Source organism: Alligator sinensis, unplaced genomic scaffold (genome assembly GCF_000455745.1).
Source record: "Alligator sinensis unplaced genomic scaffold, ASM45574v1 scaffold872_3, whole genome shotgun sequence".
Taxonomy (NCBI): domain Eukaryota; kingdom Metazoa; phylum Chordata; order Crocodylia; family Alligatoridae; genus Alligator; species Alligator sinensis.
In genome coordinates this window covers 1,134,021-1,149,204 of record NW_005842137.1, presented here as the reverse complement: position 1 = coordinate 1,149,204, position 15,184 = coordinate 1,134,021, and the positions used below count along the sequence as shown (strand labels likewise).

The 15,184-nt window shown below is 56.0% G+C and overlaps 1 protein-coding gene across 3 annotated transcripts in view; it reads left to right on the top strand.

Annotated features, from left to right (window-relative positions):
• Positions 1 to 15,184, top strand: part of TBC1D22B (TBC1 domain family member 22B) — a 39,650-nt gene extending 24,466 nt beyond the window's left edge. Inside the window, exons 10-13 of one of the 3 annotated variants that reach the window (XR_003094431.1) lie at positions 170 to 245; positions 9,692 to 9,872; positions 13,711 to 13,846; positions 15,081 to 15,184. Coding sequence is in view for 1 of the 3 variants with exons in the window: in XM_006025256.2 (XP_006025318.1) it covers positions 170 to 245; positions 818 to 945; positions 1,228 to 1,323; positions 3,195 to 3,323 (429 nt within the window). In the remaining 2 variants the exon portion in view is untranslated. Of the gene's footprint in view, positions 1 to 169; positions 246 to 817; positions 946 to 1,227; positions 1,324 to 3,194; positions 4,221 to 9,691; positions 9,873 to 13,707; positions 13,847 to 15,080 lie in introns of those variants that run through there. The other 2 variants (XR_003094430.1, XM_006025256.2) reach the window with 2 other exon arrangements.

The following is a 15,184-nucleotide window of genomic DNA, read 5'->3' as shown; positions in this document are numbered from 1 at the left end:
TCTCTGGGCCCCACATCTCATCCAGGTCTGGGGCATGGGAACTGCTCTCTTCTATCCCAGCAGCCCCTGAAGGAGGAGGAGGGGCGAGGGCCTCTCAGCTACGTTCCAAGCCACACAAGTGCTTTCCCTGTCCTTTCTGCTGCTACTGACACACAGTGTCATCCCGCAGGACAACTACACCTTTGCACAGCCAGGGATCCAGAAGAAGGTCAAAGCACTGGAGGAGCTGGTGAGCCGGATCGATGGTAGGTGGTGAGGAGATCTGAACAGGGGCAAGGTGGGGGCCACGTGGCTCTCGTCCATGACTCCCACAGCTGATGATGGTGGTCTTGGGTTGTGGTGTGTGGCAGACCGTTTTGGGCAAGCATGGTTTGACAAAGAACACGGATTGGCTGGTGGGGATGTGGAAGGAGACATTGTAGGAGAAGAATGGAGGTGGCATGCCGGGAGTTTTGGTTTCAGGGCTCATTTTGGAAGCATGGAGAGCCCCCAACCCCCTAGGTAAGGGTGCCATTGGTGTCTTTGGGCAGAGTGTCCTGTAGTTGTGTGATATGGCTGATAGTGGAATTTGGGGAATAAGTCAAGACAAGCTCTTGTCTGGGACGGTTTGGATAGGGCTGATCCTGCCTCAGATGGAGGGTTGGAGTAAATGACTGCCTGAGGGCCCTGCCAACCCTGCTTTTCTATGAATGGTGGGGGGGGCGGCATAGAAAGCACCTGGGAAGAGAGGGAGAGCGGTTTGAGGCAGGCAGCATCTTAGCCCAGGGGCTCAGGCCCCGCTGTGACCCCAAGGCGCCAATGGCATGTGCTGTTTCAGAGCAGGTACACAATCACTTTAGGAAGTACGAAGTTGAATACCTGCAGTTTGCCTTTCGCTGGATGAACAATCTACTAATGAGGGAGCTCCCTCTGCGCTGCACCATCCGCCTCTGGGACACCTACCAGGTACGCCACACCCAGTTGCCCACCCTCCCTTTGTTTACCTTAGTGTGGGCATCCAGCACAGCTGTGCCACAAGGACCTGGCATTTGCAGTCCAGTGCTGTTGTGGAAATGAGCAGCAGCAAAACGATCAGTTCCCTCATGCATCTAAAGTACCTTGTGGTGAAGCATGTTTGGAGTACCCTAGGATGGGCTGGGGACAAAGGCAGGTGAATCAGACCCCATTGGCACTAGCTTCCCCTGCCTCTGCGTTAGGGACTGACCCGGGGCTTTGTGTCCTTTGCAGTCAGAGCCGGAAGGATTCTCCCATTTCCACCTGTACGTCTGTGCCGCCTTCTTGATCAAGTGGCGGAAGGAGATCCTAGATGAGGAGGACTTTCAGGTGAGTCCCTGTGGAGTGACACCACTGGATGGGGGAGGGGGCAGAAGCATTGCCCCCAGAAGGTGAGTGGCTTGTAAGGAGTTAACCCTAAGCAGTCAATAGTGTCCTGTGTGGCTGTACATGTCTGGTGATCGTGCCCGAGCAAAACATCCTGGCATAAAAGCTGCACTCAGCTAAAACCCTGCAGCTCCTCCAGGAGCCAGGTAGCAGGAGGCACTGACTGGTGGCAGGGAGCCCTAATGCCACACACTGCGTAGACTCCTCGTCTGACCTTGCCAAGTCCCCACCTCTCTCTCTGCTTCTGTTCCACCAAAAAAGCGAGGTTGGGAGTGCCCAGGTTTAGTAGGGCTTTGAGGATCAGTTGCTTTGTGTCTCAAGTGCTCTGAGACTCTGATGATGTGAAGCTGGGGAGGGCAGGGTGCATTCCCAGGTGCAGCACAGTTCAGTGCAGAAGTAATGGCTGCTGTAGGGTCTGCATGCGGCTGCTGAAATCATGAGCATCCCAGCATAGGAGGGCACAGAGCTGGGTGGAGTGGGAGCAAGCATGTGATCCAGTCAGGCTCAGTCCCATGAGGGCATGTGTGCTGCATACAACATGTAAAGGCAGCAAGGCATGAGGGTTTGTACCCAGGACAGGTTCTTGGATGAGGGAAGATGACTAAATCAGGCTCCTCAGCCCCCCTCTGTACTGGCAGCAAGCGTGCAGCCTGATATGGTTGTGTCCCTGTGCAAAGGTTGGCAAAACCTGAGCCATGCAGATGCCTTTACAACCAGCTTCAGACCTGGTGTAAAGGTGCAACTTTGTTGACTTCAGCCAGGCAGCATGGCAGAGCGAGCAGGCCACTGAGCTGGTTCTAGGGCAGTGGTTCTCAGCATTTTCAGACCCAAGGCCCCCTTGTTAGACATGAGGCCCCCTTGATGCACCCCTCTGAAATGCCAGCTCTTGCTTTTTACTTGGTTTTTGACTACAGAAAAAACACTAGAGTAATTCTTCAGTTGCAAAAAACTCAGAAAGCCCACAGTAGGGCAGAATAGTTTTGACACGATGGATCACAGAATCATAGAAAATGAGGGTTGGTTACATCTAGTCCAACCCCTGCTCAAAGCAGGACCAGCCCCAACTAGATCATCCCAGCCAAGGCTTTGTCAAGCCAGGTCTTAAAAGCCTCCAAGGATGGAGCTGCCACCACCTCTCTGGGTAACCTGTTCCAGTGTTTTACTACTCTCCTAGTGGGAAAGTTTTTCCTAATATCTAACTTAAACTTCCCCTGCTGTAACTTGAGACTATTGCTCCTTGTTCAGTCATCTGCCACCACTGAGAACAGTCCAGCTCCATCCCCTGTGGAACCATCCTGCAGGGAGTTGAAGGCTGCTATTAAATCTCCTCTCAGTCTTCTCTTCTCCAGACTAAATAAGCCCATTTCCCTCAGCCTCTCCTCATAAGTCTTGTTTCCCAGCCCCCAACCCATTTTGTTAGGATTCCTGTTTGAAATCTCTGAGTTTATCTTGTGAATCAGGACTCTACGCTTGTGGGGCACCCTGTGGCACCCTTAAAAGGATTTCATGGCACAGCCCCCTGGTTGAGGATCACTGTTTTAGAAGGAATGTAGGGATCTGGTCCCTGTTGTGCACCTGATCTGCTTTGGGACTTCGGGCAAGTGGCTTCTCCTTGCTCTTCCTCAGTTTCCCCATCTGACCCCCCTGGTGAAGCACTGTGGAGGCAGTGAACAGGCACTGCTCTGTCTGGCAATGCTGGATTATTCAGTGCTGCTATACCTGGTTGTACAACCCTGAATCCAGACTGCAGCTTAGATCCTGCAGCCACTGCCCTCGCAAAAACCAAGCCCCCATCCTTTTCTTCCTTGTTTCAGGGTCTTCTCATGTTATTACAAAACCTACCCACAATACATTGGGGCAATGAAGAGATCGGCCTCCTCCTCGCTGAAGCCTACAGACTCAAGTACATGTTTGCGGATGCCCCCAATCACTACCGCCGATAGGTGCCAGGACTCGGCCCCTCCCCCACACCCGGCCCCTTCTTCTGGCCCGATCTAATCACTGTGGCATTTTGTCGTGGAAGTCCTCAGACACTGGCCAGGAGCCACTGCTCACTGTATAAAGCTCCCATCGACTTGTCTTAACTCTCAGTGTGCCTGCCTGCCACTCCGTGCACGTGGATGTGCCACTCCAGTTACCATCAGTATTTCATACCGTGCCAGTGGCCTGAGTCTGGGGAGGAGCAGAAAAGGAGGCAGGAGGGGGCAGTTCCTGCAGCTTGAAGACTAAACTGAGCCGAGGACTGGAAGGCCCCAGGCCTGGTCCAGCTGTGACCGACTGTCTTAGCCTTGCTGACTCTTGTTAACCCACTCAAGCACAGACACCCCATCCCCGCACGCAGCACTCCCCCAGCTGGGTCCATTCCCTCTTCAGATGCCGTTCAATCCAGCTCCCAGATGAAAATGCCTTACCAGAGACTCGCCCTGGCTGGAAGCCTTTTCAGCGGATGGCCACGCTGTAGGACACAAGCAGCTCTCAGAGCCTCGCTTTGCTCCACATGTCTGAAGAATCGCAGCACTTCAAGGGTTAACAAGAGACACACTCACACTCCCTTCCCGTGCAGCACGCCAACACGTGTGTGGCATGAGTACGCATGTTTGGGGGAGGGGGGAATGGCTGACCCACCCGCGCGCAGTCCTGGATGACGTGCGTCAACTCCTGTGAATAATCAGTCGAATCTGCTGTTGGCACAGCCCCTCCAGGGCAGGGGAGGGTGGAGGGGCTGTGCCACTGGAAACCCCCTTCCCATGACGACACTCCTCCTCCAAGGCGTTCTGTGTATATGGTGTTCTTGTGTATATGGGTATCAGATGTACAATATACGTCCTCTGTTTGTAGCAGATATGATTTTATATTTATAATGTGCGTCCCATGCGTGTAAAGCCAGCCTAGGTACAAGTACAGTAGGGCTCCAGTCTCCTCGGCATGGCGGGTTTTGGAGCTATAGGCACTTCTGCACTAGCACATTTGAAGAAATGAGGGTTTATTTCCTATCAGGAAAACTTGACTTAAAAATCTGTCTCGAGGCCCCCCAAGGTGCAAGAGGGGTTTCGAGGAGAGAGGGAGGAGCTTGCCGCGGCTGGAAGAACTCAGTACTCAGCCATGCCCTTTTCAGCCCGGCCTCCGGTGATCTCTGCCCAAGTGCTCCAGTGTGGCTCTAGCCACCTCTGCTGCCTTGGGTCATTACTGTACCATGCTGGAGGCCTCTTGTTTGGAGAGCAGCGAGCATCAGTCTGCTTCCCCCAGCTTTTCTCCCTCCCCTGCCCCACGGTGTTGTCCCATCAGGTCTTTAGGGACGTGAAGAGAAAGAGCCGTCCCCTCTTGCACGTCTCTGCACACTCCCGGGGAGCAGTGGGAACAGCGGTGGCCTCTCCCCAGACTCCCCACCCCTTTTCCTGACCCCCGCTCCTTGCCTCCATGTGCTTTTAAGGAAACCAGTTTTGAATGTTTTAAGGTAACACTTTAGTCCTGCCCGGAAACGGGATCCCCCTCAGTGCCAAGCAGTGTGGGGCACTTTCCTCCCCATGGGTTGCTTCCTGCTGGCATGACCTTGGCTCGTCTCCACAGGAGCCTCCGATGACTGTTCCTCAGAAAGAGGCAGTCCCAGGGGCTTCAAGTCAGATAAGCATCCCCGGAGAGGCCGGAAGGTGTGGGCGTGTGTGAGAGCGCCTTGTTGCCAATAAAACTCCAACCAGTGTCTCAAGAGTTGCTTTCCTAACCTGGAGTTGTTTTCTCAGGCATTTGGACTTGATTTTGTGTGCGTGCGTGCGTGTGTGCGCCTTTTGTTGTTTTCTGGGAGAGAGCGACCTAGTGGTCATTAGTTTAACATGACTAATTAAAAAACCAACAATGAGCCTGCGTTCTGGGAGCTCTTTTGTTTGTCACGGTTGGTGGGGACCAAAGCGGGGCTGGTAAAGACCTGCCTCAGGCCAGCTGGGTGACCTTCGAGACTTACTGTGCTGCCCCCCCTATCCTCCCTGAAATGGAGGTGGTGACCTTGACCTCCCTTGTCAAGCACTTTGCAGTCTCCCGAGAAGAAATGTTCACAAGGGCTCGTGATTGCTTATTACAACATTTTAACTAGAGGCAGTGCTGCTGCTTCTCTCTGAATTGACATTCAGGCCCTCAGTCGCCAGCCTTCATTTTAAAACCCCGGCTCTCTACCTGAGGTGCATTCTCATTGAATCCCGAATGGTTGGGTTTGATGCTGGAACTGGTGGTGGAGCTGCTGCGGCCTGGCTTTCTGTGAAAGGTCAGACCAGGTCAGGTTGACTGTCCCATCGGACCTCACAGCCGCAGGTGCAGAGTCCAGAAAACCCAAGTCTCTTGGAAATGAAAGGTTCTGCTGAGGAGCTGCGCTGTAGAAGCAAACGTTCTCCTTGCTCAGACAAGTACAGCAGGAGACACAGGAAAAAGCCAAGCTTCCCTCAGGGCCCTGCCAAAGCACTTCAGTTCTGATCTGAGAGCGGGGCAGTTTATCTTGGGATCACAGCAGAGTCCCATCCAACCCCCAGGGGCCTCTGCAGAGAACACAGCGCGGAGGACGGCATGTAGGAGACACAACCTGCAGGACCAGTTCACTGGGCTACCTAATGGCCACTGCCTACATTGCAGTAGTCCTAGAGGTTCCCTATGCTCAGCATGGCACACAGCTGTATTGAGAAGAGTTCACTGTCTAAATACACGACAGGTTGGGATGGGTGAGTGACATGCCGCAGCTCACATGGAGGGTCGGTGGCAGAGGTGTGAGTGGAGCCCAAGGGGAACTCCCAGGCCAGGCCCCGACTTCTAGCTCCTGCTTTCTCCTGTCAAGATGGTAAAAACTTTGGGCTGCCACTGACCTGCGTGGGGACTGAACCGCACCCTCAAGGGGAAAGCTGTTGCCTTATTGCCAGTTCCCCTGAGAGATCCAGCCTGCCACTTCCAGCCTGCATGAAGGCTTCCTCCCTCGCCTGCCACAGCTTGCTTGCTGTCACTCAGGGTCAGCAATGAATTCTGTGTGCATGAGGTCAACCCTGTAGCAGGTCGACTTGTTGGACAGCCAGTGCCAGGCCTGCACCAGGTCAACCCCATGCATCTCTATGGGAGGTTGGCCTCTTGTCCAGACAGTCCCATCTAGTCCTCATGTCCCACCTTGCATTTCTGTGGGGAGTAACCTGTTGTCTGGGGAGCTGCAGGTATGTGACAGGTTAATCAAGTGAATTCCTATGGAATGTCGATCCTGTCCAGGCAGTACTGCCAAGGCACCAGGTCAACCCCGTGCATATCTATGGGAGGTGGCAAGGTTGGCCTGACCCCAGGGATTATTTAGGCAGCAGGATAAGGCTCCCAGGATGATGGGGGCAGCTAGCTGCTGGGCCACTTTGGCCCCAAGCACTGGCAACCATTGGAGTGGCAGAATCGGGCCTCTGGGGTACTACCATGAGCATCACTTGAGGAAGGGGCAAAACAAGTGGGAAGCTGCAGACAGTTTACTTTTGGGCCACCAGGTCACCCCAATACATTGCTGTGGCGGGTTGACCTGTTGAGCAGTCCTGGCTGGGCACCGGCGTGCTGACAGATGTGCAGGCCCCTGCTCTAACTCATGGCACTTTACATAAAGCACCATCAGTTAGAGCACACCCCCAACCCAACAAACATTTCCCCGTTGGGTCAAGGGGCCAGGCTCAAACCTGCTTGCAGGGGTGGGGGGAGCCAGCCTCTCCCCAGTGCTGCCTGTGACCTCCCCAGTTCCAGGACTGTCATCAGGAAGGATGGGGGAAGGGCGAAGCCAGAAGCAGTGAACTGCCAGCTGGGGTTTGCCCAGCCTGAACTGGAGGGGGGCAGAGGACTCCGATCCATCTGTGCCCCCCACCCCTCTCCAGCCCCTGGATAAATTAATCCTAGGATATAAAAGTTCCCTAAGGTGCCCTAAAGATACCTCGTTTGATGAGGGTTAATTTTTCATAACATCAGCTACTTTAAAAGTGCTCTGCAGCTATGCACGTGTCACAGCACAACTATAGGGCACTTTCAGGGGGCTGATTGTGTGCAATCTCTGTCTGTGCCCCATGTCATTATCACTGCATTTCTGTGGGAGTTTGATCTGTTGTTTGAGTAGCCCTTGCTGGGCACCAGGTCACCCATCTGCATTCTTAAGGGAGGCTGACCTTGTGTCCGCAGTCCCACCCAGGCCTCCGGTCATCCACTTGCATTTCTATGGCAGTTGTTCCTGTTGTTCACCCAGTCCCAGGCATGCACCAGGTCAACCCCATGCATTGCTATGAGAGGTTGACCTGTTGTCCAGGGAGCTGCGGGCAGGCTATGGGTTAATGTACCACAGCAGTTTTCAACCTTTTCATTTGCAGACCCCTTTGGAAACTTCAAACGGAGGTGCAGACCCCTTTGAATTGCCAGTGTGGGTATTCACATACTTTGATCGTAGTCATTTTCACAGACCCCTTTGATATAGTCTGCAGACCCCTAGGGGTCCATGGACCACAGATTGAAAACCACTGATCTACTGTATTCCTATGGTAAGTGGACCTGTTGCCTGGGCAGTACTGCCAAGATACCAGGTCAACTTCATGCACTTCTATGGGAGCTGGCAGGAGCAGCAGGCTGTCCAGGTGGCTTGGGGCCTGGTGCCAGGGACCACTGGGAGAATGGGATGAGGCTATGGGAAGCTCGGGGGTTTGGCAGAGGTAGCTGGATGCTTAGCCAATTTGGCCCCAAGTGCTGGAGACTGCTGGGGTGGCAGGATCAGGCCCCAGAACCCCAGGGCACTTTGAGCTGCACCCTGGATGCACACACTTCTCTGGATAAGGGATACACATTTCTCTGGATAAGGGATAAAGAGGGTAAAACCAATACCAGGAACCTCATTAGAAGTCTCCTCTGGCACTTGAGAGGCCTCATTTGGCATTTTCAATAGCTGCTCTCTTTGAGTAAATAACCCCGCAGGCCCTGGGAGCTTGCATGGAGGACTGGACTAGCCCCAACAGCCTTGTGCCATGGCAGAGCCTTGGGGTTCCTGTCCTGGGAGACCCCTGGGGAGAAACCTGATCCAAACACAGGTCTCTCCTCCTCATACTCCTGTACAGGAGTTTGGTAGGGGGGCTCCCAAACGAGGCAAGAACCTTCCATTTGTCATGCAGCCTGGGCAGGTCACAGCAGGTCATGGAAGCCTTCCCTCCCCACCCCCACCCCCCATTAATTACTATTAAAATAAAAAGTTCACTGGAGTGGAACAAACATAATTACTTTTTGGGGAGCCTAATTATCTACGTTTATTGCCAGTGCTTTGTTGTAATTGATTGCTAATGGCTTGCTTCGCTCCTGCATTATCTAATTAATGCCCCTGCAGAAGACTGGATCTCAGGCTTCTCCGGAGTCCCACTGGCCCAGCGCAGCTCCGCCTCTGCTTGTCCCAGTGGGCCCTCTGTGAGCTCCAAGCTGCCTCGTCTTCCAGCTCCTGGCTGTGCGGTGCAGATCCCTCTCTGACTGCTTGATGCACTTCCCTGTGACCGCTGGCTCAGAGCCCACCTCCCACATCTGGTTGCATCCTCTCTCTAGCCCTTGCTAACTGCTCTGACTTCTGGCATGCTCTGGCCTGCTACCTCCAGTGGCAAAGTGACCCGGGGGAGAGCTGCTGCCTCACAGTGCACAGACCTGTCAAATGAAGTGTAGACCTGGTTGGAAAAGGGACTGAACCCAAGTAGATCCAACCCCAGGGGATCCTCCTGGTTGTGGTGACAGATATCTCTTCTGCTTTTTGCTCTGTGAGCCCTGCACTCATGAGAACATACATGCGAGCGTGTCCTGTGGGTGCAACAGTGATGGCATCGCCTGCCAGATCCCAGAGCACTCTGCCGGGGATGGTAGCAGAGGGTATGGGTGTTGCTGGAGTATGCGCAGAAGAGAGCGAGGCTTCCAGGGGAGCTGGGGGTGGAATTTGTCCCAGAGACTATTACTGGCACTGGCTCAGGATGGTCCTGCAGCCTCATACCAGGGGAATGTGACCTGATTCCAGCCCCTGATGCAGTTGCCTCAGTGCTGCCTTCCAGTGCACAGACTGGGGAAGCTTGCCCTGGTTTCAGGCATCAGCGCGTATCTGGGAGCTGCAGGAGTTCAGTTCCCCTGGGCTTTGTAAAAAGCTCTTGCTGGGGGCAAGCTGGTTGTGTGGGAAGTTCAAGCCACCTTGCTACACAAGGAGGAGGGAATCAGGGGGTTAAATTGCTGAAAGAGCAGCCAAGGAGACAGACTCTAGGCCTCAGGGAAGTGGGGTGGCTCACCATCTAGGCTAATCTTTTGGCTTATTTCTCCCATGCAGCAGGTGCAGAGGTGGAAGAAGACAGGCTGGCAGGAGTCCCTGTAGGGAGCAGGAATCTGCTGACTGTTTTGACACCTCTCAAGCATGCAGGAGCCCCTGTGTCGTTCAAGGGCTGAGGAGTTGTGCTGTGCACCAGAGGAAGACGGATTCACCTTGCAGGGACGGCAGGAGCCCCCCGTGAGTGAGTACTGGCCAGGGCTCTCATTACTCTTCCCCCTGCCTCCCCAGGGGGTTGACATGGGCGTGCAAGAGATGGACATCCCTGGAATTTCCATTTCCAGTATGCAAGGGCCTTCAATCCTTGCAAAGCATGGGGCCAGTGCAGCCAGGCTTAGCAGGGACAGCCGAAAGGGTCTGAAGAGCAACGCCAGCAGCTGTCTGGAAACGCTGTTGCAGCAGTACAGCAGAATCCAAGTCTGTCAAACCACCGGCAGTACATGCTGGGCATGTCCTCAGCCTCGTTCTCCAGGGCTTGTTTCACAGCAGCCGCTGGGGGAATTCTCACTCCCGGACGTTCAGTTGCGCTGAGACACACCGACCCGGCTGTGCTGGTCTGTACTTGAAAGTGTCTGTGCTGAAGGGCTCACAACAGACCTGGGCAGGGCAGAAGTAGAAATGGTGGCAGAGGCCAGATCTCTTGAGGCACCCTGGCTTCAGGGATGGGGCTGCCCAGAAACCGGGCACCTTGAGGCAAAGCTGCCTCTGGGAACTACCCTGCATTGGCACAGGGTGATATTTCTCAGGCAGCGGCAAATTTGCCTGGATTCAAGGGGCTGCGTCTGGTGGGCCCAATTTGTTTGTTCCTCTGGGGTTTCCCAAGATACCCCATTCCCATGTGTACAGCTTTAGGCACCTAAATACCTTTGGGGACCTGGCTGGAGCTGCATGGAGCCTATAGCACAGCTCAAGGTGTGCTGAGTCCTCCTGCAATTCCCTAATCTCTGGGCTGCTCCCTTCCATCTGGAGGCTGAATCCCTGCTGTGGCAGGAGGGAGCTAGAGGTGAGACTGCATCTCAGAGCTGCCCCTCGCTCAGAAATCAGCCAGTGTCTCAAACACGATCTCTTCACTCACTGACAGCCACCAGAAGGCAAAGGTATGTGAGGGGCTGCTGCTTCCCCAGTCGCACTCCCCTGAGGCTGCGGGATGGGGCAAGCAGGACCTGAGAGTTTAATTATCAGCTCTTCAGCCCCCTGACACTCCTCTGCAGGCCTCAGCTTCCTTTGAAGCTGTGAACGCTCCAGATTTCTTTCCGCAGCCCTCGGAGGCGTGGGGAATCCAGGGCAGCTGCTCTGGGAGGCAGCTCCATATGCGGAGAGCCACCACCTGGTGCACGGAAGCTGCTCTGCATTGCACTGCTGGGGGGTGGGGGGAGGAATGCACCCTGTGCATCATTAGTAGATGACCTTTGACTCTCCAAAGGATCAGTGACATCTCCCAACCTCTGCAAAGGGTGGTTACACTGAGCAGCTTTACTGGAGCTCAGCCTGACCTTGGATGCCAGGGGGAATGGCCAGGCAGTGGAGCATCTCTTCTGCAGGGCCCTGTGAGATGGAATCACTGGTGGGGTCCCTGGGTCTGGCTCAGCTCCTGTAAGTCTCAGGTCACCCAGCTCCAAGAGATGCAAGGCCCCATCGGTGGCACCATGCCAGCCTGCCACACAGCCTTGCAGAGCTGGGTCTAGGGGAGGAAGCCTGCCAATGTCAGGGAAGCAGCCCCCATCCACTACTCCCCATACCTTGCCTTGCCACGCACTGCCATGTCAAGATGCTCCAGCCCCTTCCCTCCCACACTCAGTCAAGCAGCTTTGATTTCTTCTGACATCCTGGAAATGTCAGTGTTTCTCTGGATTAAAGGTCAGATCCCAACGGGTGGATTTCCAAATGTCATCCCTTTCCATCCGCACTGTGCACCATGCTGCCTGCCTCCATACAGGGAGAGCACACGGCCCAGGGGCACTGCCAGGGGGAGCCAGCTGTGCCCAGGTGGGGCACAGCTACGGCACCCCCCCACCTCACCCAGGCTGGGCCATCCCACTTGCTCTCGCTGGTGCTACTTGGCTGGAGATCTCCACAAGGCTGGAAGGTCTCAGGATAGAAGAAGGGGCAGGCTCAAGGCTTAGCCATTAGCCACAGGCAACAGGCCTTCTGGATCTTACAGCAGCAGGCTCCACTGCCTAAGCTCTGAGGCCTGAGTCTGCAAGCCAGAGGCTCGCTGACCTCCGTACAAGCCCCAGCCACCGTTGGAGAGATCAGAGTGCCCTGGTGACGGGGCTGGGTTGCATGCCCCTGCTGAGCAGGTTCTTCTGCAGCTGTCCCACTGTTGGCTGGGGTCCCACCAGCTATCATCTGTGGAGCAGTTTGGCCTCGCCCTGCAGAGCACGGGCAGTGGAACCAGGCCGTGGGTGAGCTGTGACCTCCAGGAATAGCCAGGCAGGCCCTGCTCCCTCTGCGCTGCGACATGCAGCCGAGTCCTGGCACCGCAAGGGCAAGGGGCTTTGCTGCTTGGCTGCAGTGAGACTCTGCTGGGCTCAGCTGCTCCGGCTGGGGAGCCTCCAGCGAGCCTCTAGTGCAGTGGACGTGCCTGGCAGCCCCAACCCAGCTGAATCCCCCCATGCAGCACCATGGGGCACAGGCCCTGCCATTCTCCAGGCAGCCATCCAACCAGGGCAGGAGCACTTGGGGTCACTGCTGACACCCTGACTGGCCAGGCCTCCGCCTGGGCATTGCACCCAGCCTGCCTGAAGTCTCTTGCTTCCCACTGGCACTGGCTGTGGTGTCCTCACTGCAGCGCTGTCACCTGCTTCCCCCCAGAGGTGACAGCAGTTCGGTGACACGGGACATTCTAGCTGTCCTCCCTCCACCACTGTCCCTCTGTCTCTAGCAGAATGGGCGTCCCTCGCTGCCCTGGCATGGGTTGCAGATGGGTGTTGATTGGGCAGAGTCTGGAGGACGGGAGCTGATGAGAGTGTACAAGCTGCCATTCCCTGGCCATGGCTCTGTCTTGCCCAGGCTCCTGTGTCACACAGGGGCAGAGAGTGGCTACCAAAAGGGAGACCAAACAGGGAACAACCGGGTTTTCTCCCCTGCTCCGCTCCCACTTGCAGCCTCCAGCTGCCAGGATCTGTGCAAAGTAGTTCAGAGGTGCTGGTCTCTTCTCCCCTTCTGCTCCTGTGGTGTGGCTCTCTGTGGTCCTACTTCCCTGCCTGCTGGGAAGCCTTGAGATCCATGGCAGCAGAGGTGCAAAGCCTTGCCATAGCACAGCAACCCTGGCACATGGCTCGCTGCAGGGTGCAGTTGCCGTGGGGGGGATTCCACGGGCTTGCACACACACATGCACACGCACACTTGCTCTTCCCTTCCCACCTCCCACTCTCCTTTGGTTGCAATTGTCTCCTGCACGGCTGTCATTTGAAGTGATCCCCGGCCCCGGCTGTCATGGTAACTGGCTTGTTTGCTGGGCTGCATGGCAAGGCTGCTCGTAGCAAACCCTGGCCCTGCCAGAAAGAGGGCAGGGGGCTGGGAGGCCTGCAGAGGAGGGTGCTCCTGAGCTGGGTGGACCAGGGGATGCCAGGCCAGGGAAGACGGGGCTCCTTGGCTGTCACGGCGCAAGGGCAGCACAGAGAACTGCACTCACCCATACTCAGGGTCAAGCCAGCCCCTCTGCAGCATCTCCCCCAGCCTGTGCCTGCCTCCTGGGCGAAGCCAGGGAGCAGAGAGAGGGCAGGGTCCTCTGCCTATCCAGGCAGGATGCTGAAAGGCTGCAGGGTCACCAAGAGGACCTCCTACCTCGGGGTGGCTCTGGGGCTCGCTAATGGCCATGTGGCATGCAGCTGTGTTCTCCCAGCACTGGGGCAGGGGAGGAAGGAGGTCTCCACTGCTGGGGAAACTGAGGCACAATGGGCTAAGTGACTTGCCTGAGGGCAATCAGTGGCTGAGCTGGGTGGGGGCATGGACACGTTGCCAGGCTCGCTCATCTCTGCCCCATGTCACAGTGTCTCTTCCTTCCCCTTCCCAAGCAGCAGCAAGGGACCCTGCCTGTGCCTGCATGGAGCCTCCCTCATACAGCTGATTCCTCCCCAGCGTGGCCTGGGTGGGGTGAGACGTGTCAACTGAGGCATCGCTCCCAACTGCGTGTCTGCAGGCCAGCTAGCAAAGGTCAGTCCCCTTCCAGCCCTCAGATCCCCAAGCCAGCACCTGGGAGAGTGCGTGGGATGGAGGTGGGGGGATGTTCTTCAGTGCAGGAAAATGTCAGCGTGGAGAGACCTGGCAGAGACGCAGCGAAGGTGAGCGAGACAGCTTGTGGGAGAGGCGGCAGCTGGTCGCCAGGCACTGCGGGGAGCCGGGGCAGCCATGGCATCAGATGGCGGCTTCACGCCCGAGCTACTCAGGGATCCGGGTTTTCCTTTGCACAGCAGCCGTGCGGGAGCTGCCAATCACCCGGCCTCTCTCCCAGCACTTCACCAGCCTCACCCCCTTGTCGCCCCCTGCCCCCTTCGCTCCTGGGAGGATGAAGCCCCTTTGGTTACCGCAAAGCTGGGAACTACTCGGTCTTTGGTTAGCCATGGGGCCCAGCCAGAAGGGAAGCAGCTGTCCCAGAGGAATAGCCCCAGGAGCCGGCGCCACTAGGCAAGCAAGGCCAGGCTGCTGTGCGATTGCCAGCAGGGTCACCGGACATATGAAGCATTCATACCACTGCAAGCAGCAGTGCGGTGGGGTAAGACAGGAGTGGACAGACCATGCAAACCCCTAATGTGGGGCAGCTTTGCCTCGTCTGGTAGAAAATCACCCTGAAACTACATGGGTGTATGACACACTGCTGTCTCAGCTCACCCTAGGGCACCCCTGGCTAAAGGCAGCCAGGCTCCTACCTGCTCTGCTGTCTCCTAGGGGCAAGGTGCAGCAATGGACCCCCTAATTTGTATGCTATCCCGGGAGAGCAGCGAGTCTGTCCCTTCCAGGGTAAGTGATACGCTTACCCTGGAACACAGAGACCACATATGCTGCCATAGGGACTAGGTGCTTATCTGCCAGTGCGGTACATAAATGCAATCAGCATAAAGTCCACCCATCCTTGTCCCACATGGAGGCCTGCTTTATGCACCACCACAGCACCAGCAGGATGCACCTTGTTTCTGGTGACACTGCATTCACACAGCACCAGCAGGATGCACCTTGTTTCTGGCTACACTGCATTCCCCTGCCAAAATAACCCAGCTAATGCAGCAGCTGTGCAAGCCCTTCCCTGGGAGTGGGGGGGAGGGAGGGGATAGTGCTGTACTGCCATGGCAGAGGCTCCCAGCACTCAGCCATCCCAGCACAAACTGCCCTCCCACACTGTGCTTTGGCAGGGATCTGCCTACTAACAGCTTTCAATTCTGCTGCCCAACAGTCAGAGTCCCCCTGGTTTTGAAAAGGCTGGCACATGCACCGCACCATCTGTAGTAGCACAAGAGGCTGACCACCCACCCACCAGTCCCTGCCTGCTGAACTGGA